Source organism: Lagopus muta, chromosome Z, assembly GCF_023343835.1.
Source record: "Lagopus muta isolate bLagMut1 chromosome Z, bLagMut1 primary, whole genome shotgun sequence".
NCBI classification, from domain to species: domain Eukaryota; kingdom Metazoa; phylum Chordata; class Aves; order Galliformes; family Phasianidae; genus Lagopus; species Lagopus muta.
Window position 1 is genome coordinate 56,389,652 of NC_064472.1, and position 25,904 is coordinate 56,415,555.

Here is a 25,904-nt window from a genome sequence, read left to right on the forward strand (position 1 = left end):
ACAGCTGGGGGTAATAATTTGGCAGTGTGTATAGCACAGGTCATTCAGCAGTGGCAGGATTAGAAAATCAGGAAGACAAACAAGACAGTCTAGGTAGAACGAATCCTGTCAACATCAGCACCAAAATCATGCTAAACCAGGACTGTGCTTTATATTGTCCAAGACAAGTGAATTATTCATAGTGGGAAATTTCAGTGTTCCTTTCAAAACAGTGAGAGGAAGACTATGCAAAGAGTTTCTCCCTTCTTAGCAGATGAAAAAAAAATTATCCATAATATTCTTTTGTAAAGCAGGAGACAGAAGTTCTCTTCATTTGCTATCATAAAGGCCTCACAGAACTGACCTAGAATCTGCATGGACACCTGGAGTGTGTGTGTATCTACCCAGTCTGAATGGAAACCTCCATTCTTTTTAGGTTCATTAACTACTTCAGCAGAGAGATTTGGTAGCTAGTAATCATAATTTATAGTTGCCGTAGTCTACCAGTAACTCCATTCAGCTTTAAAGACTGACATATTTAACATTCTATTAGAGATGTTTCTTAGACAAGCTGGGAGAGCAGAAATAATAAGATGCTCACCTTGTTAGCTGAGGATTAGGTCCAAGCAGTATATATTTAATTAGACTTTAAAGAGCTTATTTCAATGTTAGAAGATGCAGCTCTTCTCTTTTGTTGCTACTACAATGTAATTATTTCAGTAAGTTTTCTGCTTGCCAAGAGAAAGGAGAGTGCTTTAAGATATTGTGAATACTCAGTTTTTTGTTTGCATTTAGATTAAGAAGAAGAAAGTTGACTCAAAGCTTTTGTAGAGGTCATCTAATCTGTTTGGTTGAGAAGATCTGTCCTCCCACAGACTCACCTCCAGCACTATAAAGGAATACCTTCCTGATGACGATCTCTCTTTGCAGTGGTACATCATCTCTGGCTGTTCTAGAAGCAACATCTTCTATTATGAAAATTTAGGAACTACATCAGAAATAAGAGTTCTTCTTGCATAGACCACATCATTGGACTACTACAGGATTCAGGACATTCACAATGAGCATTAGTGAGGACGACGTGGAGAAGTTTCTTGATGGCAACCCTGCTTTTGCCAAGCAGTACTTTGAGAAGAAACTGAAAACACAGTCCTGCGATGACAATGAAAGTGAAATTCTTTTTGAGTTGATACAAGACATGCAAGAAAGCATCAACATGGAGAAAATTGTGTTCAAGACTTTGAGAAGAATCAGGTCCCTTATTCATGCTGATCGCTGTAGTCTTTTCATGTACAGGCAAAGAAACGGCACACCTGAACTTGCAACAAGGCTTTTCAACATTCAAGAGGGAAGCACGCTGGAGGAATGCCTGGTTTCCCCTGACTGCGAGATAGTCTACCCGCTGGACTTAGGCATTGTGGGCTACGTTGCGCAAACCAAGAAAACCATGAACATCCAGGATGTCAGTGAGGTAGGTTTGCTGTTCATTCATTTTACTCAGTAGACAAAAGGCTTGCATGCTTACTGGTTCAAAGGGGTGAAGAGACAGAAGGGCATCTTGGTCCCACAACTGGGAGCACTGGAATTGGTGTGTAGTGAAAACTAATGCACCAGTAATCCGTGTGTAAGTTGCTTCCAACTGCATTTATGGAGAGAGGTGAAGCTAAACTCATCATAGAATCATAGTCATAGAATCACAGAATCAGAAAGGTTTGGGTGGGAAGAGACCCTAAAGATTATCCAGTTACAACCCCCTGCTATGGGGCAGGATTGCCACCCCCCAGCTCAGGCTATCCAGGGCTCCATCCATCCTGGCTTTGAACTTCTCCAGGAACAGGGCATTCACAAATTCTCTGGGCAACCTGTGCCACTGCCTCACACTCTGAGTGAAGAATTTCCTTCTGATACCTAATCTTAATTTCCCCTCTTTTAGTTTAAAACCATTCTTCCTTGTCTTACTGTTCATGTAAAAAGTGGGTCTCTCTCCTGCTTATAAGATCCCTTTAGATACTGGAAGGCCTCAATGAGGTCCTCCCACAGCCTTCTCTTCTCTAGGCTGAGCAAGCCCAGCTCCCTCAGCCTTTCTTCATAGGAGAAGTGCTCCAGCCCTCTGATTGTCTTTATGGGCAGACTCCAACAGTTCCACACCTTTCCTGTGCTGGGGGCTCCAGGTCTGGATGCAATACTGCAGATGGGGCCTCAAAGGGCAGAGCAGATGGGGACAATTTCCTCCTTGTCCCTGGTGCCACCCTACTTTTGATGCAGCCCAGAACACAGTTGGCCTTCCAGGCTGCAAGCACACACTGATGACTCGTGTCCAGCTTGTCATCCACCACAACTCCCAAGTCCTTCTCAACAAGGCTGCTCTCAGGGAGTTCTTCTCCAGTCCATATACCTATCTGGGATTGCCCTGACACCAGCTGTGACTGGCCTCCACCTGAACATAGAACTGTTGACTACAGCCCTTTGCCTGAGACTATCCAACCAATTCTTTATTCACCAAATAGTCTAGCGTGTGGACTAATTGTAACCTGAGTGTGGGTGATTTTCACCAAAAGCAGCAAAAAGCACACTCTTTCAGCAGACACTGTGCAGTGCAGTACTGAGAGGGGTGCAAGGAATTTCGGTGTTTCATTCCTATGGCCTTCATAACAATACCTACCCCTCATACTCCTCAGTTGAATCACATAAATCTGAATGGCTGGAATTACAATCTGCTTGCCCTAATCGTAGATATAAAACTAAAATCCATGTGACCCAAATATGGCATTTGGGATTACTCCACCTATTATTTGCTAGATACAGAGACCATCTGTTCATCTGCCCATTTGTTGCTTAGTATGATCATATCCAAATGCTTTGGTGAAATCTTCCTTGATCTCCATACAACACACTAAGATATTGACTTAGTTTTGCAGTCATTCTTCTGCAGAATATGCATCAGAATATAACTTAAAATTTTAAGGTTCTCTCTTCAGACATTTCTCTAAGAATAAGTAAGGACTTCAGAACTGGGAGCCAAGAGCTGCACTCCAACTGTAACTCTTTCAGGTGCTGCCACTATTATGACAGTTCTTTTGAAGGAAACACAAATGTTTAAATGCTTGGTCTACCCTAGTTGGCAGGGAAGGCTAGCAGTAGAGGATATGTAGGGAGAAGGTGCGGTAGAGTGATAGTTCTTTCAGGAGCAACATTTTGATTGTGATCAGAGACAACAAAGCTCTGGGCTTTTAATAATTCAGATAAGAGGAGCTGTAGTTGACAATTCGTTCAGCTGAGCAGGAAGATGATGGTTCAGTAAGACCCTTCCCACATTTCCCATCAGAAGGAGAAAAAGTATGAGTATGTCATTGTGCAGGACACTGGGCTGTCTGCCTTCCTCACATTACCCTTTCTATGTTTCATTTTCTTTTGGCGCTGAGAGACAATGACATCACACTGAGTTCTCTTCATACTGCTCCTATAGCATGACCTAGTGCTTTCCCGATGGCAGTTCTCTCAAGGACAGGACTCCTTGTGCAGCCAAACCCTGCTGTTGCTATCTGCATATTGCAACCCTGTCCAACAAGCTCCTTGGAGAGATGGGGCTGAGTTGCTCAGAGTGCTGGGGGAGAGTGCCAGGAAAACGTAGTTGGTGCCTGCTGCATCCTCCTCAAAGCTATCCTGCCCACTATCCCAAACACAAAGGTCCAACATCATGGTGGTTTGTACTGAGGTTGCCATAACATCTTTCCTAATGTTCCCCAATATCAGTAAAAAAACATTTGGCACATATAGTGGCTACAGGTTGATTTCCCATGCCTGCTGCTGCTCTTTCATTCATGAAGGAATGATAAACTGTAACTGTAAGACTAAGGCTGAAGATACACTAATAGAGAAGGAAATCCTCTGGACAACAATTTTTTATCAGGAGAGCCAAGGTCTAGATTGTTCCATGCAGAAAAATGAGATTGAATGAGATTCCTAGTGACTGTAATATAAAGCATGGTTTATAAACTGTAGCTACACACTACTGCATAGACATTGGTTACATGCACCTTGCAGTGTTAATACAACACTGGAGAAAATTATACAGGAGCTATAATGAAGGAAGTCAGTTGTCTGAAGATGATTAGTGGAGACCCTCCTTGTTCTGACAGAGTTCAACATGTTAAATGATTATAGTTAGCAAGATCTTTGTAAAAAGCACGTGTATTGCAATCAATCAGCAGCCATAGCCAGTTCTTTGATACTAGTTCTATTACCTGTTCATTATGCAATTTTCTACTAATTTTTTATCTTCCTCAGTGTTGTAAGCAAAACTTTTCTCTAGACAGTTTGCCTCAAGAATCTATGCTTTGGTTTGGCTTTAAGGCTACAAATATTGTTTAAAGTGCTTAATCTGTAAACTCTCCTTTGAACAGTGTCCCCAGTTCAGTTCATTTGTTGATGAGCTCACCGACTACACTACAAAAAGCATCCTTGCAACACCCATCTTGAATGGCAAAGATCTAGTTGCTGTCATTTTGGCTATTAATAAGCTGAACGGCCCATTCTTCACCAACTCTGATGAAACAGTAAGTGGTCGATAGTTCAGTTGTTGCATTGCTGTACAACATGTATAATATGGGTAATACATCCCTCTACATTAGGGATGTCTGCTTTACTGAAGCACCATGGTGTAAATTTCCCTACAGGGGACCCACCCTGTAACAGAAGAGGCTTATTATGAAGATGCTTATCTCAGAAATATTTCAGGGAAGTTACAGTGGGATAAGCCTTATCTCACACTGGTGCAAAGCAAAGCATTTATCCAGGAGAATTACCATGACGTTGCTGAAGTGCTGTTATGAAATCCAATATACATGAGACTGCTACTGCATTTGACCCAAGTCCATTGTTTTTCTTTACAGCTTTTCCTGAAGTACCTGAATTTTGCTTCCCTAAACCTGAAAATTTATCACTTGAGTTATCTTCACAACTGTGAAACTCGAAGAGGCCAGGTAAGAGCAAGGATGCAAATTGGGCTGTATCTTAAAATCAAAAGCACTTTTTCTGGTTTCAGAAATATAGATGATCTGCTTCAGAGATTTGTGTCTAAAGAGCAGAAAGAAAAGGCAGCCCCTGGATGCTTTCACATACTCCCTCTTCCTCAGTCTTTCACCGTGTCTGTTTGCTGGTAAATACAGATATTGTGCAGAGTTTAGGTGATGGAACACTCTTGAGGCATTTATCTACTTCAGACAGCAGCACTGAAAGATCTCCCAAAACAATTAAGAACACTATAATATTATCTTTTATGCTTATAAAAATACTATAGAATTTCTTAGTGAAAGCAGAATGATTCTCATCGGCCTGATCTATTTCTCTCCTTCATTAGAAATCAATGAATTTCAGGTATTTTGAATGGAACCTGTTCAGTCACAAGTTTTTCCCATGGTTTATTCTTTGCACAGTTCTTTCCACAAACCAGTGAATGCTGTCCAGGTGATACAGCCATCTAGCAATGCTAAGTAATTTAACTGAGGTAGAGTTAGCCAAAGTTCATTCCTCTTGAGGGCTTAGCAGGCCTAGGGGGGCATGGAGTCTAAAAGGAAAAGACATAGGCAAGATGTGGAAGAACCAGTGCATCCTGCAGGGTGTTCTGACCTGGGCTTGAACCCTGGAATCAGATGTTCATATGTCACCACTGTATTAGCAGATCCCACAAAAGGCGGAAAAGAAAAACTAAACTAGCTCAACTAGCAGATGTTTGGCCATCTAGATCAAAAGGTATCTGCAATAGTTAACACTGTTTGTTGCTTTAGACTTAGAACTACCTCAGTACAGTCTGAGCAAACAACATTCTCAAAGATGTGTAAGATTTTTATATTGAAAAAACACCTGCACATAAAACATCATGTGCAAAGAGAACACAGTCTGCTTGTTAGACTGTAATCTGTTAGAGTCTTAGTAGAAGACCACATAATGCCCTTCCATCATGCGTTTCTTTCGATCCTTGTCACTGCATTTGTGGCTTTCAGCCTCACATATTGCATGCAGTAAAAGAGCAACGATTAGCCACTGCTCATTTTCCATTAACAATTTGCATGGCAACAACACTGTCCTATCTGTGGGATGCTAGTAGTATTTAGTAGTATTGCTGTTGTGAAGACCTTAGTCTTTACAACAGTGCCAGAGCTTTCACATCCCAAGGGTCAGAAACAGAGAACAATGCAGGCCAGAACTGTATATGATGTTTGCTAGCCCTCAGAGAAGCAATGAGTCACACTTTTCCTGACCGTGGCCAAGCAGTAGTGCTCCGTGTTCCAAGCATAGGTCCAGTCAGCTTCAGGTAGAGGCTACCAGCACTTCTAGGCACTGGCACTGTTATTTCCTTTGCTCTGACAGCAAAGCACCCAATCAGGAACACAGGCAATAGCAAAGGTCAGCATCTGCATAGATGGCTTCCTTATCATTTCAGAGGCAACAAAGCTCCCCTTATGACCACAGAGACCTACTTTTTACTATTAGAAACATCTGCCTAATTCACTGCAGAACCTCCATTTTTACAGATGAAATGGCCTAGTAGGAAAAGCATTCTTAAGGTTATATCCACACTGTGTTGCATGGGGTAGAGGGTCATAGGACAACGCACACACAAGATCTGTGGAAAGCCTTTAAGGAAAGAGTTGATTCAAATATTTCCAACTCCAGCCTTTAGACTTTGCAAGATTTTACTCCTGGATATAAAAAGTAAGTGTACAGTCTGTTTGGCACCATTACCTTTGTAAGACTGGCCCTTAGCATAGTACTCTTGATGGCATGACTAGTCCTCAGAATGAATCTCTCCTTAGTAATTCCCGGTGTAAATAAGCAATGAATTTACACTTTGCAGTTGCACTTTTGCTATTGCACTGGGACTGTAGTATAAAAAAAAAAAAAAACACAGTTACCTTATTAATGCAAACACAACTGGGAAGTCTAGCTTCAAGGGAAAGCTATGCTTACAATTGGCTTTTATCCTGCAGGTGCTGCTGTGGTCAGCTAACAAGGTCTTTGAGGAATTGACAGATATTGAGAGGCAATTCCACAAGGCCTTCTATACAGTGAGAGCATATCTGAATTGTGACAGGTACTCAGTAGGCCTCCTGGACATGACAAAGCAGAAGGTGAGTGTTCACTGATGAGCTACAGATATTTCTGATTGCTACTATCCATAGCTGACTGATTTGTGGAGATAAGGCTTATTGGGACAGTCAAACTCCAAGCTAGGTTTAAGTCATTATTCCTGCTTTGATTTGCATTTTTAATTCCACTGTAAAAATGAAAAACATGGGATGAAGAAAAGAGGAGGAGAATAAAGAGTTCATCACTGGGATGGGACTATCTGAAGAGGCAGAGGACAAGAATGGAGACAAAATCACAGAATCACAGAATCACAGAATTGTAGGGGTTGGAAGGGACCTCCAGAGATCATCGAGTCCAACCCCCCTGACAAAGCAGGCAGTTTAATTGTCAAGCATCAATCCCAACCAAAGCCCACACTGCAAGCAGTAGAGCAACAAAACAGGCACTCACTTCAAGACCTCATCCACATGCTTCAAGGCTTCAAGGTGAAATTTGGCTTCAAAGAAATGCAGACTAAGAGCATCTGAATTACCTCTACAGCTCTGATTTGTTCTGATTGTTTACAAGCTGACTGACAAGCTTTACATGGGAGTTACACAGCAACATTTACATAGCATCTCTGCTTTACTTTGGGGTCAGGCTAACTGTGGCTACCACTGACTTTGATTTCCACCACATTGCCTGAGCACTTACAGCACTTGGTCATGTGAGGAGATATACTAAAAGATCATTATTTTGGTAAAGCATTATAACATAGCCTAGTAGAAACTGTTCTTTGGGTATAGTGAGGTAGAAAATCAGCCCAATTGAAACACTCTGGAAAATGAGGAACAAGGAAAATACAGAAATAGGTGCTTGCTCTGTGCATACAGTCCACACTGTTCGCTGATTGATGTCTTGTGTATAAGCTGTAAATGACCATATGCAACCTTGTAAGGCACCTGACTCTTTCTGGCTTAGGTACACCATTGTGCTGCCCAGCCTTGCTCTAGCCATGTTGTTTCATGTCTTGTTCACAGAGTACCAAAGCCAGCATAGTAAAGCAGCAGTTACTCTGAAATTTGAGGCAAAATGCACTTTTCTACTCTAAATATACTTATTTTCTTTGAAAAACAGGAATTTTTTGATCTATGGCCTGTCCTGCTGGGAGAAGTTCCCCCTTACTCAGGACCTCGCACTCCGGATGGCAGAGTAAGCGACAGCCATATTTCTTATAGTCTTCCATAGTCTTACAGTCTTATTGTCTTGATGAATTATCTCACCACTATATTTAACACTGCTCTTCTTTTTATTTGCAGGAAATAGTCTTTTACAAAGTCATTGATTATATATTACATGGAAAAGAAGACATTAAAGTCATCCCGTAAGTGCCCAGACTGCTGCCACTGTTTGTGTGTGCTTGGTAAATACACAGAGTGCAGTGGAAACAAAGGTTGTCCCTGATTTAAAGATGTTCATAAAGAGATATGCAGAGGACTCATACAAGACTGAGTAAGAAGCCAGAATGTAGGATGCTGTTTCAACTCATATTTATGTGGGACAAAGGTTTTTTCCAGGGCAGTGGGATTCTCCCAGCTTGTAAGTCAGGCTCCAAGAACCACTGCAACAAGCAATTGTTCCTGTGTGAGAATGAACTGCTTTGACTGCCTGCAGCTTTGCCATTGTCTGTGCTAGCCCAAGGCATCACTCCTCCTTGGTATCTTTCCTGTGCTCGCCTCTGAGCCCATCCAGCTTGCCCTGGTGCTGAGGCATCTGCAGTCGCAGCCCTGCCCACCATTCATCTGGATATCTTCTCGACCCACACAGTCCCTCCTGTTCCTCTGCCTGTCCTCTAGCTTCTTTTCTGCTCTCTTCTCCTTTGGTCACCCCCCTCAAGGCTGTCTCTGACTTTTCCTCCTCTCTTTACCCTGAGACTCTCGTTCTGAAAATCACCTTCACTTCCTGCCACTGAGTTTTGCGGAGTAGATTTGGGCTTCATTCCAGTGGGCTTTGAGAAGCAGAGCCCCACCAACTTCCTCTTCTTCCTCTTCTTCCCCCACCAACCATCCTCTTCTCTAGTGGTTTAACTCTCCAAACTGCTACTTCTGTATGGTGTTTCTCTCCTCAACGTTCACCTACAAAACATGAGAAGAGAAACATAAATGGCTGCATTTGCAGGAGTTGGTGAGAATGCTCCCCTCTCATCAAGCTACTTAGCCACCCACTTTCATCTTCATGTATCTTGCTTCCACATATAGATACACATGCACCCTCCACATCCTCAGATGCCTACCGGCATACTTCCCCACATCCCTCAGCACTTCCACTCACCACTTGTCCAACTGCTGTAGGATGTGGCTAAAGGTCTCCTTGAGGACACAGTAGAAGTTTTACCTGTGCTGGTCACACCACTACGCAGTAATATCCACCTGATATGCACCTTCATGCTTCAAGAAAAGCTCCCACGATAGAAATTCAGCAGGGTTAATCTGGCTGACTCTTAACCGGAGACTTTCTTTTCTTTTTCTCTATGCTGTAGCTCTGAAACATGACCCTCACTACCAGGAATACTTTTTTCTTAACTCAAGTGCTCTGCTGAGTATATTCTATGAGCTAATCTGTACTGAATCCTTGAAAGAAAATATTTACTTGTGTAAAAAATTATGCTTGTGCATGTAGGTCCTTTGAAAGTAACAAAACTGCTTGATAGCTGAGAGTGAAATGCATATGTAGATTGTGCAGCCAGCTCTGTTATCATCGTCTTTCAATAAATACATACTCTTAATTATCCTTTTCCATTTTCTTTCTATCAGAAATCCTACGCCGGATCACTGGGCACTAGTTACTGGACTGCCAACATATGTGGCTGAAAGTGGGTTTGTAAGTGCATAGCTTGGACTTCATTAAGGCTTTCTGAAATGAAGTTTCATTAAAGCTGCTTTTCGGGTTTTTTTTTGTTTTGGCATTTTAATCAACTTCTGTGTCTAACTTGTAAAATACTTATGTATTTCTTTTTGTGATCCCCTAGATTTGCAACATTATGAATGCTGCTGCAGACGAGATGTTTAACTTTCAGGTAATGTGAACACTTCTAGTTCTATGAAGCATTCCACTTTACTTACAGAAATGTAATTCAGAGTCAATATCAGGCACATAGGTATTTTTTTCATCAGAAGTCATGATGTGAAATTGGATTGCTGCTGTATTTAGAAAACAAATTAAGCATATGGTGTTTTTTTGCTTGCTATTTCTTCAATATTTTTTTCATCAGAAGTCATGATGTGAAATTGGATTGCTGATGTATTTAGAAAACAAATTTAGCATATGGTGTTTTTTTGCTTGCTATTTCTTCAAGGAAGGTCCTCTAGACGAATCAGGATGGACTATCAAAAATGTTCTCTCCATGCCAATAGTCAACAAAAAGGAAGAAATTGTTGGCGTTGTCACATTTTTTAACAGAAAAGATGGGAAACCATTTGATGAACAGGATGAGACCCTGATGGAGGTATAATTCCTTACCGTGGCTGGGAGAAGTTCGTATGGTTGAGAGAGGTTATTTTTTTTCTCACAGCGCTCCTGCAAACATCCCCCAGTGTTCTGCAACTAAGTTTCTTAATAGGTTATGCAGTAGGTGGAAAGTTTTGAAGGTGACTCAATGAAAGTTGGATGCTTTTGAAATCTGTAAATTCACCTATGTTTAGATTATTTTGTTTCAGCATTCTTAGATTGGACACCTAGCTATCAGCAGCTATGAGGTAGTAATGTGACTATATTGACCTGTGCTCAGATACTGCTGGGCAACTCCCTCTGGCAATTACACAGAAGTAATCAGTGTGGCTGTGATTCAAGGTGTGGCCAGCTGCTGAATCTACAAACAGTAGCGCTAAGCAAAGCCACTGTGGCTGAGAAATGCTTCTTTTTTATTTCAATCCAACATGCACATATAGATCTGGGCATCCATTATCAATCAGAGCATTTGCTGAAATACTTTTACTACCAAATAAACAACCAAGCAAAAAAAAGCAATTCAAATTGGCCACTGAGCAGCAAATAAGATAAAAGCAAACAAAGTATGACTAAACAGATGTGAAAGGTGACGAGACCATCATGCTTTCCCTTGATATGAGGGTTCCTAACCTGCTATCATGGTTGTGACTGCAGCCTTTCCCGTAGACATGGGGTAGTATACTGAATACTTGTAACAACATATGCAAGTAGTTTTCCCAGGACAAAGGGTCCTCGAATCTGCATGGTATAGACAGTCTTAAGATCTAGGCAGATCCACCAGCTGGGGAGCTGCTGTGGTGAAGAACAGTTAGAGGAACAAACATGCAATTGCTCATTGCTAAACTTGAGGCCAGACTGGAGCTCATGTTTCTATAATAATATATTATACAGCATTATCTTTCTGTGGCCATAGGAAACAGACACTTTGGTTACTTCACTGTTTCTCTTTTTCCTCCTCTCCAAGTCCCTGACACAGTTTTTGGGCTGGTCAGTACTCAACACAGATACATATGATAAGATGAACAAACTGGAGAACCGGAAAGATATTGCCCAGGATATGGTGCTCTACCACGTGAAGTGTGACAAGGATGAAATTCAGGAAATTCTGGTAATGACTTGCAATGTACAGTACTCCTGTTAGCATACTGGTCAGTGCTCAACAGCAGCTGTGTCTGTGGGACAAGGTCTCCCATCCCATATAAAGTCTTCCAGCCATGGAAGCCTTCACACTATAGCAGAACAAGTCTTTATTTTGACTTGAGGCTTTCTGCTCTCTGCCCCAGCATGCTGTGCCTAAGCCAGGCCTGGAGGTGGGCTCATGCAGATGCTGCTCAGGGCAGGCTGTAGGGTGTGAAAGAGGAGCTAATTTATATCCTAAAACCATCTTGGTACAAAAGATACGGAGTCGCTAAGCCTGGCTGAGACACAGGGGATTTTCTAGGGGAATTTTTCAACTGGAGGAAAAACAAGCCAAAATTAAAACAAGAGATAATGTTCCTTCAAGGAAGGAATTGTTGAAGGATCAGAAGTAAAAGCAGGGTCTGAGAGGAAAATATGATTTATCAGAGCTGCCTCCTGTAGGTTCACCCTAGATTACCCCCAAGCTTTACAGCACACAATCTGGTAAGATATAGTAGTCAGTGTAACATGTCCATGCTCTTTGCAGCCAACACGAGAAAAGCTGGGGAAGGAGCCAAGCGAGTGTGAGGAAGAGGAGCTGGCAAGTATTCTGGTAAGGGCAGTGTGCAGGTGAACTTGGAAGTGTAGCGAACAACTACTGCCTGGGTGGAGGCAGGGGAGAGTTGCTGGAGTTGGTAGATATCAACGAGGCACATGGTGAAGGGCAAAGGTGAAACACACCTGCCCCTCCTGTGTTCTGTGTGATTACCAAGCAGCAGAGAATGCCTTACTGTGAAGTGCCTGCTTAGTGCCTCCTTATCACAAGGGGTTCCAAAGTCCAACTGGGAACATGCCATGTGCCTTGAACTATCATACATTTTCTTCACAAGAATGAATGAGGAACTTTAAAACTTTTCCTGAGTCTAAGACCTGACAAGTTTGGATTCTCCAAACTACATCAAATTAAAAAGAAGAGTGCTTAACAGAATGCATACAATATCTTGTGCCAGACCAAAAGAGTTCTCCCTCCTCCCCCACTAACAGGGCTATTTTAACGGAGGAAGAGGGAAAACATTTTTGCTCATCTGTACTAAATCCTTGAAGGAAAATATTTACTTATGTAAAAAGTTGTTCATCCTTGCGCATGTAGGTCCTTTGGAAGTAATGTGATTGCTCCTAACCCTGACCCTAACCCTAACCCTAACCCTAACCCTAACCCTAACCCTAACCCTAGCCCTAACATAGCCCTGTTAGGGCTGTTTTTGTGTCACATTCTGAAACAGATGTCTTCCAACAGCGTCAGACTGATAACTTCTTATTTAGCAAAACCACTTCCAGGTATTTCTAGAGACAGCATAAATACCATAGTAACAAACCATTTTGCCTTTCACAGAAAGAGCAACTCCCAGGGCCCAGCAAGTTTGAAATCTATGAGTTCAGGTTCTCAGATTTCGACTGCACTGAACTGGAGCTTGTGAAGTGTGGCATTCAGATGTACTATGAGCTTGGCGTGGTGAAGAAGTTCCAGATCCCACAGGAGGTAACTAACCCTAACCCAGGACCCCCACCTCGTTCATGAGTCTGGAGCATGAAGCTGGCCACTTCTGCTCTGTACAGCAGTGGAAGCTCTGTGGGCTACCAGTATGCGTTTGCTACCGGGCCTCTACAGACTGAGAGTGCACTGTGCAAAAATCTGCCTACCTTATTATCGAACCTTACTCAACCCCAAAGTCTTCAATTCGCAAATTCAAGGCTTTTTGAAACAGTCCGTGTCAGTCAGATTAGGAAAACGCGTTTTCGTTCCCCGTTCTCTTCGAGGGATGTTTCGGCACATGCTGTGAGTTTTATCCCCATCTAGTGGGACCCGCGGATTGCTGCACAGAGAGCCTCCCGCCGCAAGTCCCTCCCGCACGTACCGGAGTGGCAGGCAGGAGTGCAGGAAGGAAACGAAGGGCTTTGCACAAGGGTTGCCTCTGTGCTTCTTACCCACAGCACGAGTCAGTTATAAGCATTCAAAATGTCCACTCTGGAACGACGCTCCTGGTGCAGACGTGAAGAACAGCCATTCTCTGCTGCCCCTTTAAGATTTAAAATAATGAATACTCTCTTATTCCCTCTCCAATGGAAAAAAACCTCTGTAGATATAAGGGAAATAAGCAGAACACAGGTGGACAAAAACAGTCTGATATTTAATGCTCTGTATTATAACCACGTAGGGGATAAACATTCCATCTCTACAGACCTACAGAGCCATCTCTCTTGAAGGTCTGACCGCTATCCATTATTTCTATGCATTGTCTTTATTCCAAAAGCAGCAGCAGCCAGCTTCACCCACAAGCCAGCTGACATCAAACACCCTCCTCCCCAATTTCAGGTTCTGGTGAGGTTTGTGTACTCTGTCAGTAAAGGCTACCGGAAGATAACGTACCACAACTGGCGCCATGGCTTCAACGTTGCACAGACCATGTTCACACTTCTCATGGTAAGGTAACACCATCCCTACTCATTGTGGCACGGCTTTACCCCAAGTAAGGCAGATGTCATGGCTCGGAGACATGCAGGGCTCCCTTCAAACCCTACATAGGATTGGTTTGTCACTTCTAGCACCATATGAGGCCCCAGTTTACATCAACTGCATGCACTGTAGGCACAGACATGTCTGGTATTGAAGAGCCTCCAGCTTAATCCGTCTGCATGGTACGGTGAAGGACTGCAGGACATCCTTTCCTCCAGTAGTTTCTGACAATGAGTGATACTAGCTCAGATGAATACAACCACACATTTCCCATTTGAAGGCAGAACAGCCACGTATGTAAGCCCATTGCTAAGTCTGCCTCATCTCCCTGGAGAATTGTGGAAGGATGAGATGTCACGGCCCTAAGTTGAGCCAGGGGAGGTTCAGGTTGGATAGCAGAAAAATATTATTCTCAGAAAGGGTAGTAATGCATTGGAAGAGGCTGCCCAGGGAGGTGGTGGACTACCATTCCATGAGGTGTTCAAGAACCTTGTGGATGTGGCACTGATGGATGTGGTTGGTGGGCATGGTGGGAGGGAGCTGACAATTAAACTTGGTGATCTTAGTGGTCTTTTACAATCTTGATGACTCTTTGATTGTAGTATGAGTGTAGCAAAGTGCCATTTCTCATGGGTGAGAGATGCCCACAAAAGAACAGAGGCATCAGAAGTGCTCTAGTCACCATAGGCTTGTGATGGATCAGCCCTATGGCCCAGCACTGAAGGCATGCAGGTAGCTGTCAGGGTGCAAGCGCCCCAATGGCATAATGCTGCTATAGCAGCAGGCAACCAACCTTGCAGATGGGCATCAAGCATATACACACGACAGGCGTCTACTTGAGTCTGAAACCTTTTGTTTCCAGTTGCTTCCCCATTTTGATCTAAACATGCTGTATGTAATACCTATCTTTGTTCCAGTTCTCCTGGGCTGTCTCAGTGGGGGTTGTCCAAGTCACAGTCCCATGCCTTTTCCTGTAAGACATACTAACAGATGGCATGCACATTTTCACCCTCCAGACAGGCAAACTGAAGCGCTACTACACAGACCTTGAAGCCTTTGCAATGGTAACTGCTGCTCTGTGCCATGATATAGACCACAGAGGAACCAACAACCTCTACCAGATGAAGTAAGTGCTTTCTTGCTACTTCCAACCATTTCCTGCTTCTCTTGCATGGAGTGGATTCAGGCTGTGATCCCACTAAACTCCTGCACAGCTCTGTTATATGCAGGGTAACAGTCTAACTTGTCAATTAACTTCTCTTTTCTGCATGCTGTAAACTTGGGCTCTGCCTCCTAGCAGGCTGCCCTCAGCTCTTTGGTTAAACCAAAGCTCTACACTGTTGGTACAAGGTAGGCCAGGTGCAATGCAGGCATTTAGTGGTCTGAGCATCACAGGAGAAGCAGGATGCTTCCATGACCATCCTGGACATAGGAAGCATGCTTTCTGCTGGAAAGCACTATGCATAGCACTGACTTTGCTGCCTGCAGAAACCTATCACCTATCACATATGTGAGGATGTGAGTTCTGCTTCCAGTAGCTGATTGAAAAAAACAGCAAGGTAGTGTCAGATCATAGCTCTTCTGCAGTGCTTTTTGGCTGTGCTATCCCACTGCTTTCTGGAGCTTTGAAAAAATGTAAGTGAAGCTGCAAGTTCATTGCAAGTGCTTTGAATATGAGATCGTCTTGCACTTTGCCTAGGAAGATGTTCAAGGACCAGTGGTTTTTCAGTTCCTATTAACAGATGCCAAAATGTACTTTTTCAGGAACTTAACAAGACTTTCATTATGCCCAATAACAAAAGTTCTACCAAGAAAAACAATTTAGGTGAAATCCACAGGCAGAAGAATACTATATGCAGTGTACAAATAACTATAAGCAGAGTCACCTGTTGACAATATTACTCCTAAGCTTTTGCTAGATAAATTGAATGTTCATGACAAATATCAGATAGGATACTTTTTTTTTAAGTGCTATACTAACATATTTTATTTTTCCCTTATGCTACCAGATCTCAAAATCCTTTAGCTAAACTTCATGGATCTTCAATTTTAGAGAGACATCACCTGGATTTTGGAAAGTTTTTGCTCTCTGAAGAGGTTTGTTATTAACTGTAATATAAAAGCCTGAATAATTTAACTGCAGTGACTTTTTTTTTAATCAGTAAACACCAGGCTGTCAAATTCTGTGACCCACGGCCCACAGTTTGAGCACAGGGTATATCTCTGGTTTGGGTTTCTGAGGTTCTACAGCCAGCTCATTCTCTTCCACTCTCAAGTGTTTTCTTCTCACTAGTGACCAGAACATTTACATGACCCGGATTCTTCAGAAGCCATATCATTAGCCCCTTTAGGAACACACGAAACACAAGATTGTCTCCTGTAGTCCCGAGGAACCAAGGCCAATACACCCCCCAGCTAACTTTCCATTTCAGGCAAATTGGCAAATTCAAGGTGTATCAAGGTGCAGACACTGACCCTGCTCGTGAGTACAGAGGGAGACCAGGCACCAGCAGATCTTAGGGAAGCAAGTTGCAGCTCTAGAAAAAAAAAGCAATTTTGAGAAAGCAAGATTCCCAGTAGCTCACAGCAGCACAGGACTTGCATTTTGCAGCTTCCTTTTCTTTTTCAGTCACTGAATATATGCCAGAACCTCAACCGGAGACAGCACGAGCACATGATTCATCTGATGGATATTGCCATTATAGCAACAGATCTGGCACTCTACTTCAAGTAAGTTGGTCACGTACACTGTGGGTGAAGAGCTGCATGCAGCTGGAGCTGTACAAAGACAAAGTGTGATGTTTTGCTCTGAGAGCCCCTCTGGTAGCAAACATCTTCACAGACATTGCCTATGGAGGACTGTTTTTAATGTCAGTACTAGAGCTTCCAGGAAGAATTCAAATTGTTCAAAAGAATTTTGAATTTGATTAATTATATCATGTATTGACTTTCAGCCTCCTGTCTACAACAAGGCCCCGTATGATGCCCTAACCAAAATAAAGAGATGATTTTTTTTATAACATTTCAGCACTAAAAATACTTACTAATGGTCAATGGTTTGGCCAGCATTCCATTAAGTTCTCTGGGAGAGCAACAACACAACTCAAATAGTAAGTGGTTCATTATAGGTGAATACTTGGTTCATAGTCTATTTCACTCACCAAAGCCAAAAACTTAGGATCATGTTGTCATATCCACTAATTTCCTGGGGCATAAGCTGGAAGTCTATGATATTTGACATCTTAAGTAGCAAAGAACTTTCAAAATGTGCTCTGAAATACAGGGCCAGAGATTACTTCTGTGTTTTACACTGAAGGATGGTTACACACAATATAAATAGTAAAAAAAGAAAAAGAAAAAAGAAAAAAGATTACGAGGAAGGAACCCTAACCCCAACCCTAATCCAGTTCACTTACTTTGGAGGTTTGGTGATTGTATGGGAACAGATATCTGCACTTCCCTTCCATACCAGGTAGGAACTAGCTGGTCTTTGTCATCTGTACGTGAAGAATTAATTTAGATCAGATTCCAGGTGAAAAAATGTGGACAGAGCACATAGTCAAGCTTCTTTGTGTACATGGCCTAAAGGTCCTCCTTTGTCACTAGCATTGAACCAGCAGATTTTTCAAGATTTCATGCCACTCAAAAGGTGGGCGTGTGGTATATAAATCCCTCCCTGGAATTTGCTTCCCATATTTAGGTTTATAACTAATATTAACAAGATCAGACTGAGCAACAGGCAGTCTTACAGGTGCTTTAACACCTAAGCTAGCTCTAAGTTTCTGCTGTTTGCTCAGCATTCAGGCAAAAAGCCTTCTTGTGTTGTCAGGAAAGCCAGAAGCCCTTCTCATTATGCATTACTTGAAGTAGCACATGCTTTCAAGCTTCCTGCTCAAATCTCACTACTCTGCTTATTATTCCTTTAAGCCATTCACAATAGTTCCCTCTACTTAAAAGAAGCAAGTGAAGATGCCTGGTTTTGCTGGGGGCTTCCCTAAAGACATAACTGCCAGGAAAATGTCCACTGGGAGCACAGACATCTATTTTTAAACACACCTACTTCATTATTTTGGAACTTATCTTTTTTTCCTTTTTCTCAAAGAAAAAGAACGATGTTTCAGAAGATTGTTGATGAGTCTAAGACATATGACAGTACAACTGCCTGGACTGATTACCTGTCTCTGGAGACGACAAAGAAAGAAGTTGTCATGTGAGTAGATCATCTCTTTGAGGGTTAGAGATGTGGTAGTGTCCCTCTTCTGGGGCTGGGTGGTGGGAGTTACAAAGCATGCACGCACCCACAATAGGTCTGGTTTTAAAAAACATTGTTCTGCTTCAGCAGCAATAGTCCCTAGCTGATACACTCCTTTGTTTTTGATTTCTAATGTAAATTGAGTGAGGAAAAAAAAAACACACTGGTGTTGTGTGCAGTCAGTACATCCTTGCATTGCCCTTAGGAGGAGGCCAGCATGTGGTAGCGTCCACTCAAATTGGATCTTCTGGAGAAGCAAGGCAAAACCACAGGGTAAAAATGTATTGCTCTGCAAAGGCAGAGCAAAGGGAACCTCATGCATGAGTTGTTCTTCCTAACGAAAATCCATCTGAGTTGCACAATGCTGTTGCAGCCAGCAGAGGCTCTGCAGAACACTCTGTGCGTGCGATGAGTTGTACCTACAACCTTGCTGCAGTTTTCACTGTTAAACATCCGCAAGGAACTCAGATGAGTTAGCCTACAGGCACAAGGTTCAGCCTAGCAATGACTGAAGTGATGAACTTCCTAGTGTCAGAAGAGAGCAGTTTCCTAGCACCCCATTTGATCCATGAAGCAGTTCTCGATCCATGTCCCAATCAGAGCCAAGGCTACAGCAGCCTGACTTTCTTTGTTCACCACTTCAGCACTGAACTGAGACATTTGGTAGGACATGCACATCCTGAGCCTCAGGGCTACAGAGAAGAAACTAATTTATTTTCTGTTTTTAGGGCCATGATGATGACTGCCTGTGATTTGTCAGCAATCACTAAGCCTTGGGAAGTCCAGAGTAAGGTCAGGTGCTTGACATACTGCCAGATTTCTCTAGCTTGTACTTGAAAGCATTGTATGTTTCTAAGCTACTCAGTAATTGTGTTGAAGTTTCCTACTAAAACTACTGAAAATACTTCATAATAATAATATTCTTGATGGATAAATCAATCTTTGAAATTATAGTTTTGGAATCTGCAGGGCATTTACATTCACCAAATGGAGCAAAGAAAAAAGGAAGGAAATTGTTCAGGTAGTTGTTGTTGTTTTAGTGCAATACCTCCTGCTTCGTTAGTCGTTTGTTTTTCTGGTAGGAGTTCCTTCCTGAACTGAAGTTAATCAATTACTAGGTAAGAAACACTAAAATTTAAAGGAGGATAAAAATAAATAAAATCCATCTTCCCATTCAGTATGGAAAAAAGGACAGCTGAAAAAGTCTTAATAGAAAACCATAAAACTGTGATCACAAGCCAAATCCTTGCAGGACACATTAGAAACATTTCTTAATAGATGAGCAGTGAGCTGACAAGTCCAAGTGCAAAAACGGTATCTGGGCCATCACTGCTCAGGTGCGATCCCATGGCTACTGACTGCCCTTCCCAGCAGAAAGGCGGGGGCTGGATGTGGGTGTGGAGCAACCCAGGGCTTAGAAGTGACCTTTGCTTCAGAGTCAGCCCTGTCCTAAAGTCCATCTGGAAATCAAAATCAGTGCTAATTTTACTTTTTCTCTCCTTGGCAATGTAGGTAGCTCTCCTGGTAGCAGCAGAATTCTGGGAGCAAGGGGACTTAGAAATAAGCGTCCTTCAGCAGCAGCCCATTGTAAGTATCCTGTGAGAGCTAGAGGGCGCAGTTCAGACAGTAAATAGAGATTCACTGCAAGCAGGGATGCTCTCAGAGATGTGTTTTTCCATGGCTCCCAGGCTTGACAAAATCCACCAGAAAAGTGGGCATTCAAATAGGGAAAATATTTAAATTTGGCGTTGAAAGAACCAAGAATTATTCCTTGAGATTGTCTCCACCCATCTCAGCTTGTTTTTGTTTTTGTTTTTTTAAATCATGGAATATCCCAAGCCGTGACAGACCCAGTAGACTTAAGAAAATCACTAATCAGACTTTCATAGTATATTTCCACAGATGCAACATAAATAATACAGTAATGATTCCGTAAGCAAAATGACCATATTAAAATATACTTCCATGTTCAGAAATGTTTTATAGAATTGAAATTTGATTGAGAGAGGGAAAGGAAAAATTCTGTCCCTGATCTCACAATAGACAAAGAAAGAGCTGTCTAAAATTTCTACAGAAACAGCATAGGAAATAAACCCATTCCAGTTCTCTTCAGAGGAGGATGAGAAAGGTGATGGACAGCACAGCAGAACAGCCCAGCTTACACAACAGGGCAATACTGAGTAGAAAAAAGAATAGTGTTTTCCAGTGCAGTGTTCTTATATATCATGCTGTGATTGTGTCCTACCACAGCCCATGATGGACAGGAGGAAAGCTGCTGAACTCCCAAAGCTTCAAGTGGGTTTCATCGACTTTGTGTGCACATTTGTCTATAAGGTAAGCACACCATTCTATATTCTATAAGGTGTGCACACCATTCTCTCAACACAAAATTCAGGTCCTAGTGTCTAGAGTCCTGGTGCAGCAACAGAACGCAGGAGCACAAGGGCAGGCAGAGGAGATACCAAGGGGATTCCCATGTCTCAATGAATCTGTTCTGCTACCTCTTGAAGAAAAAACATTTGGAGACTTCAAAGAGATCCAAGTCCAAAAAAAGCATGGAATCATCTGTATACCAGATGAGACCAGGAGCAGCAGACAGAACTCACTGTCCTCCTGGTGGCACAGGGAAAGAGGGAGGGAAGGAGAGAAGGAGACACATCCTTCCTCCTGCTCAGGAGGGAACTTCCTCCTCTCACCAGCTGCACTCTCTAGGATGCTGCAGGGCCCCTCTCCATGCCATCTGTGCCCTCCTTGTGTAGCCAGCCCAGCAGGCAAGGATCAGGGCCAGTCCTGGGTGCAAAGGATGGGTGGCAAGTCAGTACCTCCACATTGCATGGCATTGATGGCTGTATTTTGGTCAGGAATTTTCACGTTTCCATGAGGAAATTCAGCCTATGCTCGATGGGCTGCTGAACAACAGGAACGAGTGGAAGACCCGTGCTGATGAGTATGATGCAAAGATGAAAGCTCTGGAGGAAGAGAAGAAAAAGGAGGAAGAGAAAATGGCTGCACAGAAAGGTCAGAACCAATACCGATCATTTTGTTCACTTACTCAGTACGCTCTGAGACCTGCAGCAAGACTTGTAGCCCCAACAATGTCAGATGCCAAGAATAGTTTCCTCAGCCTTGCTCCACTAGCAAAGTTTAAAACAGGATTCTAAAATACATTTTTGTCTTCAAGGCCTAGCACCATGATAGGCTGTCAGAAAGGCATCGGAAGCATAGGGGGCTACTTGTGCCTTACAAATGGGCTACATGCAGCACAAGCTCCCATGAAGCTGGGATCAGCAAGAAGTTCTGTGCACTGTCTGTAGCCCCTGGAGAAGTGCAGGGACACATCCCTTTGTGCAGGCTTGGCTGATGTGCCATCTCACAGCTTGTGAAGCAGGAGGATTTGAAAATAGCTAACACATTCCTGGGGTAGTAGTTCATCCCATTTCTAGCCCAAATTAGCACCTTGCCAATTTATTTGGGTTGAATCTATTTGCCACTTTCTGTGGGCTAATCTGGATAGCACTGAATCAGTCCATCAGCTGCAATGAACACTGGATGAAAGCTCATATTAACACGTACTTCATATCTTGAGGGTTTGTTTGGCTCTGAGAAAGGTGGAAGTGGAAGGCTCCTGGCTGCCTTTCCAGGTGCCTGAAAACCACCCTGTCAGAACTTGCTGCCTCTGTTCTGAAGGCTGCACTGAAGCATCTTCTTGTTGCACTACAGTCCACTGCTACTCCCTGCACAGCTCCTTAGTTTAGACATTATTCAAATAACAGAGTTTACAGGTCTTATCTCATTTCCATTCTTAAAGTACTGAAAATAAATACTCTGGATATGACCTCTGGGGAGTTATTTCGTGACTGAGTAATCAGTATTTAAGTGAAGAAGGTTTCTGCTAACTCTAAAACAATTCCAAAGTAACTGCATTTACAGTTACTTTGCATAGCAGATATCTCTAGATGAAGGTACTGCAGGTATTTCACTGACCGTTCAATATCTTACAAGTCCAAAAACTCTGCTGTGGTGAGTAAGAAGAGATTCTAGTGCACTTACACTGTACTTCTAATTCTTTTTTTCTTTTTGTATGGCAGATGGAATAACCTGCAACGGAGGAACAGCTCCAACTTCAAAAACCTGTAGTATACTTTAGATCTATTTCCAAGGCAATACATCCACCCAAAATGAGAATGCCCATGTTTAGAAACAAACAACAACAACAAAAAGTCCTGGCTTAAAATATATATTCCTGCTTGGACAATTTTAATTAGGCTTATGACCAACCAAGGAAGGGCTAGATCTCGTTTGCCTTAATTGCATCTCTTCTTGATGCTAAGGGACCCATCCTGTCCTGACTCTCACTGCATTTAACATACCTGATGGTGTCAGATGGCATGTGGCAAGTCAGAGCAATGTTTGGCCCAATATATCAGGTTGCGTGGCCACAGAAGAAACACTGCTCCAGCACTGAAATACTGCAGACCCCAAAGCTAACAAAGCCAGTGAATCTCCCAGATTGTCCATGTGTGCAAGGAATAGCCTGCAGAGTAGAAAAAGCGAATAACAGCTAAATTTATAATATCTAAATCTCTGTCTTTGAGGATATCAGAAAGAAATCTGTAGGTGGGGATGAAGCATGAGAACTTCTGAGCTGTTCTAGAAGGCTACATTTCTCTGTAAGTCCAAGGAATGCACATAGTAGTAATTCTGCATTCACTTTGGAAATTTGGGTTGGCTGCTGCTATGCGCATGATCCCTCAGCTGCAAGACCCAGTAGATGCTGGCTTCACAAACAGGACCCACGTTGTGCACTATCGCAGGCTTTGTGCTGTGACATGCGGTTGTGAGAAAGCAGTGTCATCACTACCCACTGCAGCGCCTCATACAGTTACCCACACAACCTGAACTGTGGCATCTGACTTTGTTCTGTTTTACCTTGTAATGCCAGTGCTATCTAACACATCCTCCTTTGATTGGTATCAGCCCTCCTCCTTTTCTCCTCCTGTTTGAGATATCTGATTTTCTCAGTCCACTCCAAACTTCAAAAGAGTGATGAATTCTACCCCTTTATTTAAGTTAATTAGTTTTCCTGTTCATTAATGTAGCCATGTTAGAATACTCTTATTGTAGAGGAAAGACCCTTCTCTACTCCCCTGCCCTCTCTCTCTCTCTCTCTCTCTTTTACTCAGAGCATGGTGGGCACGTCAGCCATGTAATGAGAGTTCTGATTTGTGGGGATCTTCTTCTATTACTCCTGCTACCTTCAGTATTTTTATCCCTCAGTAACTTATTTTGCATTACAGAAGTACTGTAAGTAAAAGGAAATTATAGCCATAGCAGTATCTGGTGACTGTTTGTCCAGATCCCAGTGCACTAAGAAGTAATCTTCTGTCGCTATGCAGCTATTGTGTGAGCAGCAAGTTGTCCTTCAAGAGAATACAGAAACCTCTCCACTTGCTCAAAAGCTAAATATGCAGCTAGTAATTGGTTCGTGTTGTTATCTCAGCTTCATCAGCAACCACGTAGGAGGCTTGCATCACATGGCAGCACTTCCAGGACACCAAGCCAAACAAGTTGTTTCCAGTGGGCAATACGCCGTGAGATGATCTTATTGTGGTGTGCTAAGAAGTGGGTTCTTAAGATCACCTCAAGTCATTGTAAGCTAAATGCCTGTTGCTGAGAAAAGCTCTCCTTGACTTCAGATGTTTTCCTGGAAATAAAGCCAATAATTAATTCCTTGTCTCGTGTGCTGGATGCTGAAATTGCTGTGGGTGGCACTGTGTGAGTTCAGAGATGCAGGGCTGGCCTGTACAGTATTCGGGCTGGGGCACCCGTGCCCACCCACCTGCATGAGTGCATTTTGGAGACAGAGGGCTGCTCCCCACTTGCCACTCCCATTTCCACTGATGGCAGAGGTGCCCCATGCAGAGCACATGCAGCTCTACCATGCAAAACCACCTTGTCGGACTGCTTCTGGACATCAGCACTGGTTCCTCAGGCCGCCTGCCTCCTGAGCACTGTAGCCTTGCCCTCTCAAGCACCATTCACTATCTCCCGTTGTGCTCCACACAGTTTTCTTGCCAACATAAATGCAATCAAACTGGCTTCGTCCGACTTGTTCCTCAGCTGCCTGCAGCTGACTGCCCCTCATCCTCCTGTGGGAAGCCATGAGCAGAGGCTTTTCTGTTCATTGAATTTCTTTGCAAACTGTTGGTACATAGCATTACTACTATTGTAGTAATGTAGTAACACTATTACTGGTAAAGCAAGTATATATGACAAATAATTACGTATCACTACAAGTAAAAAGAATATATAATTACGATCAATTACTTAGATGTGTGCTTGTATACATTTCTATACTATCTCAAAGCACTCACCAAATTACTCCTACAATTGGTGCTTATCAATGATGGACAAAGTTGTGCTGAGATGATGATTCATACCACAGTCTGGAGCCAGCCAGGCACCCCTAGTGTGGCTCCTGCCCATTCCGGCTCATGCAGGTCTGACACAGAGAGGTTTACAGAGGGGGGTCTCAGAGAGATGCTACATTTTGAGTAGAAAGTGAGACATTTTTATGTCACTGCAGACATAAGTGAGTGTAGGACACCACCATCACAGCCAATAGGTGTTGCTGACTTCTATGATTCAACTGAATAGCCCATAGACAATGCAGTTGTCTATTTTCCCAGAATACTTTTGACTTTTTCAGACTGCTTTTTCTGTATTTCCAGCTTCAGCAGTCTATAGCTGATGCCAATTTCCACATGTTCAGACTGAGTTCCACCGTTCTAGACAATAAGTTTGTCATTGCACTTCTGTGGTTTTGCACTTAGCAAGGCTATCTCAGCCATGCCAAGTTCACAGGAGCGCAGCTGCACTTCACGGTCCCAGCTGTGCTTCTTACAGATGCTCCTTGCTCTCAAGCCAGCAGATATCTTGTGTTTTTGTGTTCCCCATCACACTATCACACTCAGCTTAATTTATGGATGCTCCCATTAGCTATAATGGCCTGGAGTGGATCAACTGAAGGGAAGAAACCCTTCCATTACGGACAGAGGTTCTCCCTGCCTGTCCCTATGTCTCTCACTCCCAGTGTCCAGTATGTGCTAAGTGTTTGAGAGGAACACTGACTTTCTTGCACCACAGACAGGGTCATGCAATCCTTTTTTTTTTTTTTTTTTCCACAATGGTTGCATTTAACTGCATCATCTTTTTGCCAGAACATGGGAACAGCTGTTCTTTCTGATCAGCAAGCCTTCACTAACAAATGTCTCTACATCTTGTTGCACTGTCAAGAACTACACGTATACTTTGCTTCCCACTTAAGATACTGGCCAGTTAGACAAGACTGAAACCTGGCATGGTTCCCCCTCAGCAGCCCAGGAGAGGTTTTCAACTTTTGAATCAGCTCTCAGCACCAGTGGGAGACAAGGAAAGGAGTCTTGCTTATACAGATCTCATGGC

At 42.9% G+C, this 25,904-nt stretch overlaps 1 protein-coding gene across 1 annotated transcript; it reads left to right on the forward strand.

Moving 5' to 3' along the window:
- Nucleotides 1-1,039: 1,039 nt before the first annotated feature.
- On the forward strand, nucleotides 1,040-24,482 carry PDE6B (phosphodiesterase 6B). Its single transcript, XM_048931912.1, has 22 exons — nucleotides 1,040-1,450; nucleotides 4,383-4,535; nucleotides 4,872-4,961; nucleotides 6,969-7,109; nucleotides 8,185-8,259; nucleotides 8,367-8,431; nucleotides 9,861-9,927; nucleotides 10,076-10,123; nucleotides 10,403-10,552; nucleotides 11,519-11,662; nucleotides 12,221-12,286; nucleotides 13,067-13,213; nucleotides 14,048-14,155; nucleotides 15,205-15,314; nucleotides 16,198-16,285; nucleotides 16,818-16,918; nucleotides 18,291-18,398; nucleotides 19,169-19,232; nucleotides 19,953-20,027; nucleotides 20,691-20,774; nucleotides 21,302-21,458; nucleotides 22,529-24,482. The coding sequence occupies exons 1-22, from the start codon at nucleotides 1,040-1,042 to the stop codon at nucleotides 22,585-22,587; spliced, it is 2,511 nt and encodes an 836-aa protein (XP_048787869.1). The 3' UTR covers nucleotides 22,588-24,482.
- The last annotated feature ends 1,422 nt before the right edge of the window (nucleotides 24,483-25,904 follow it).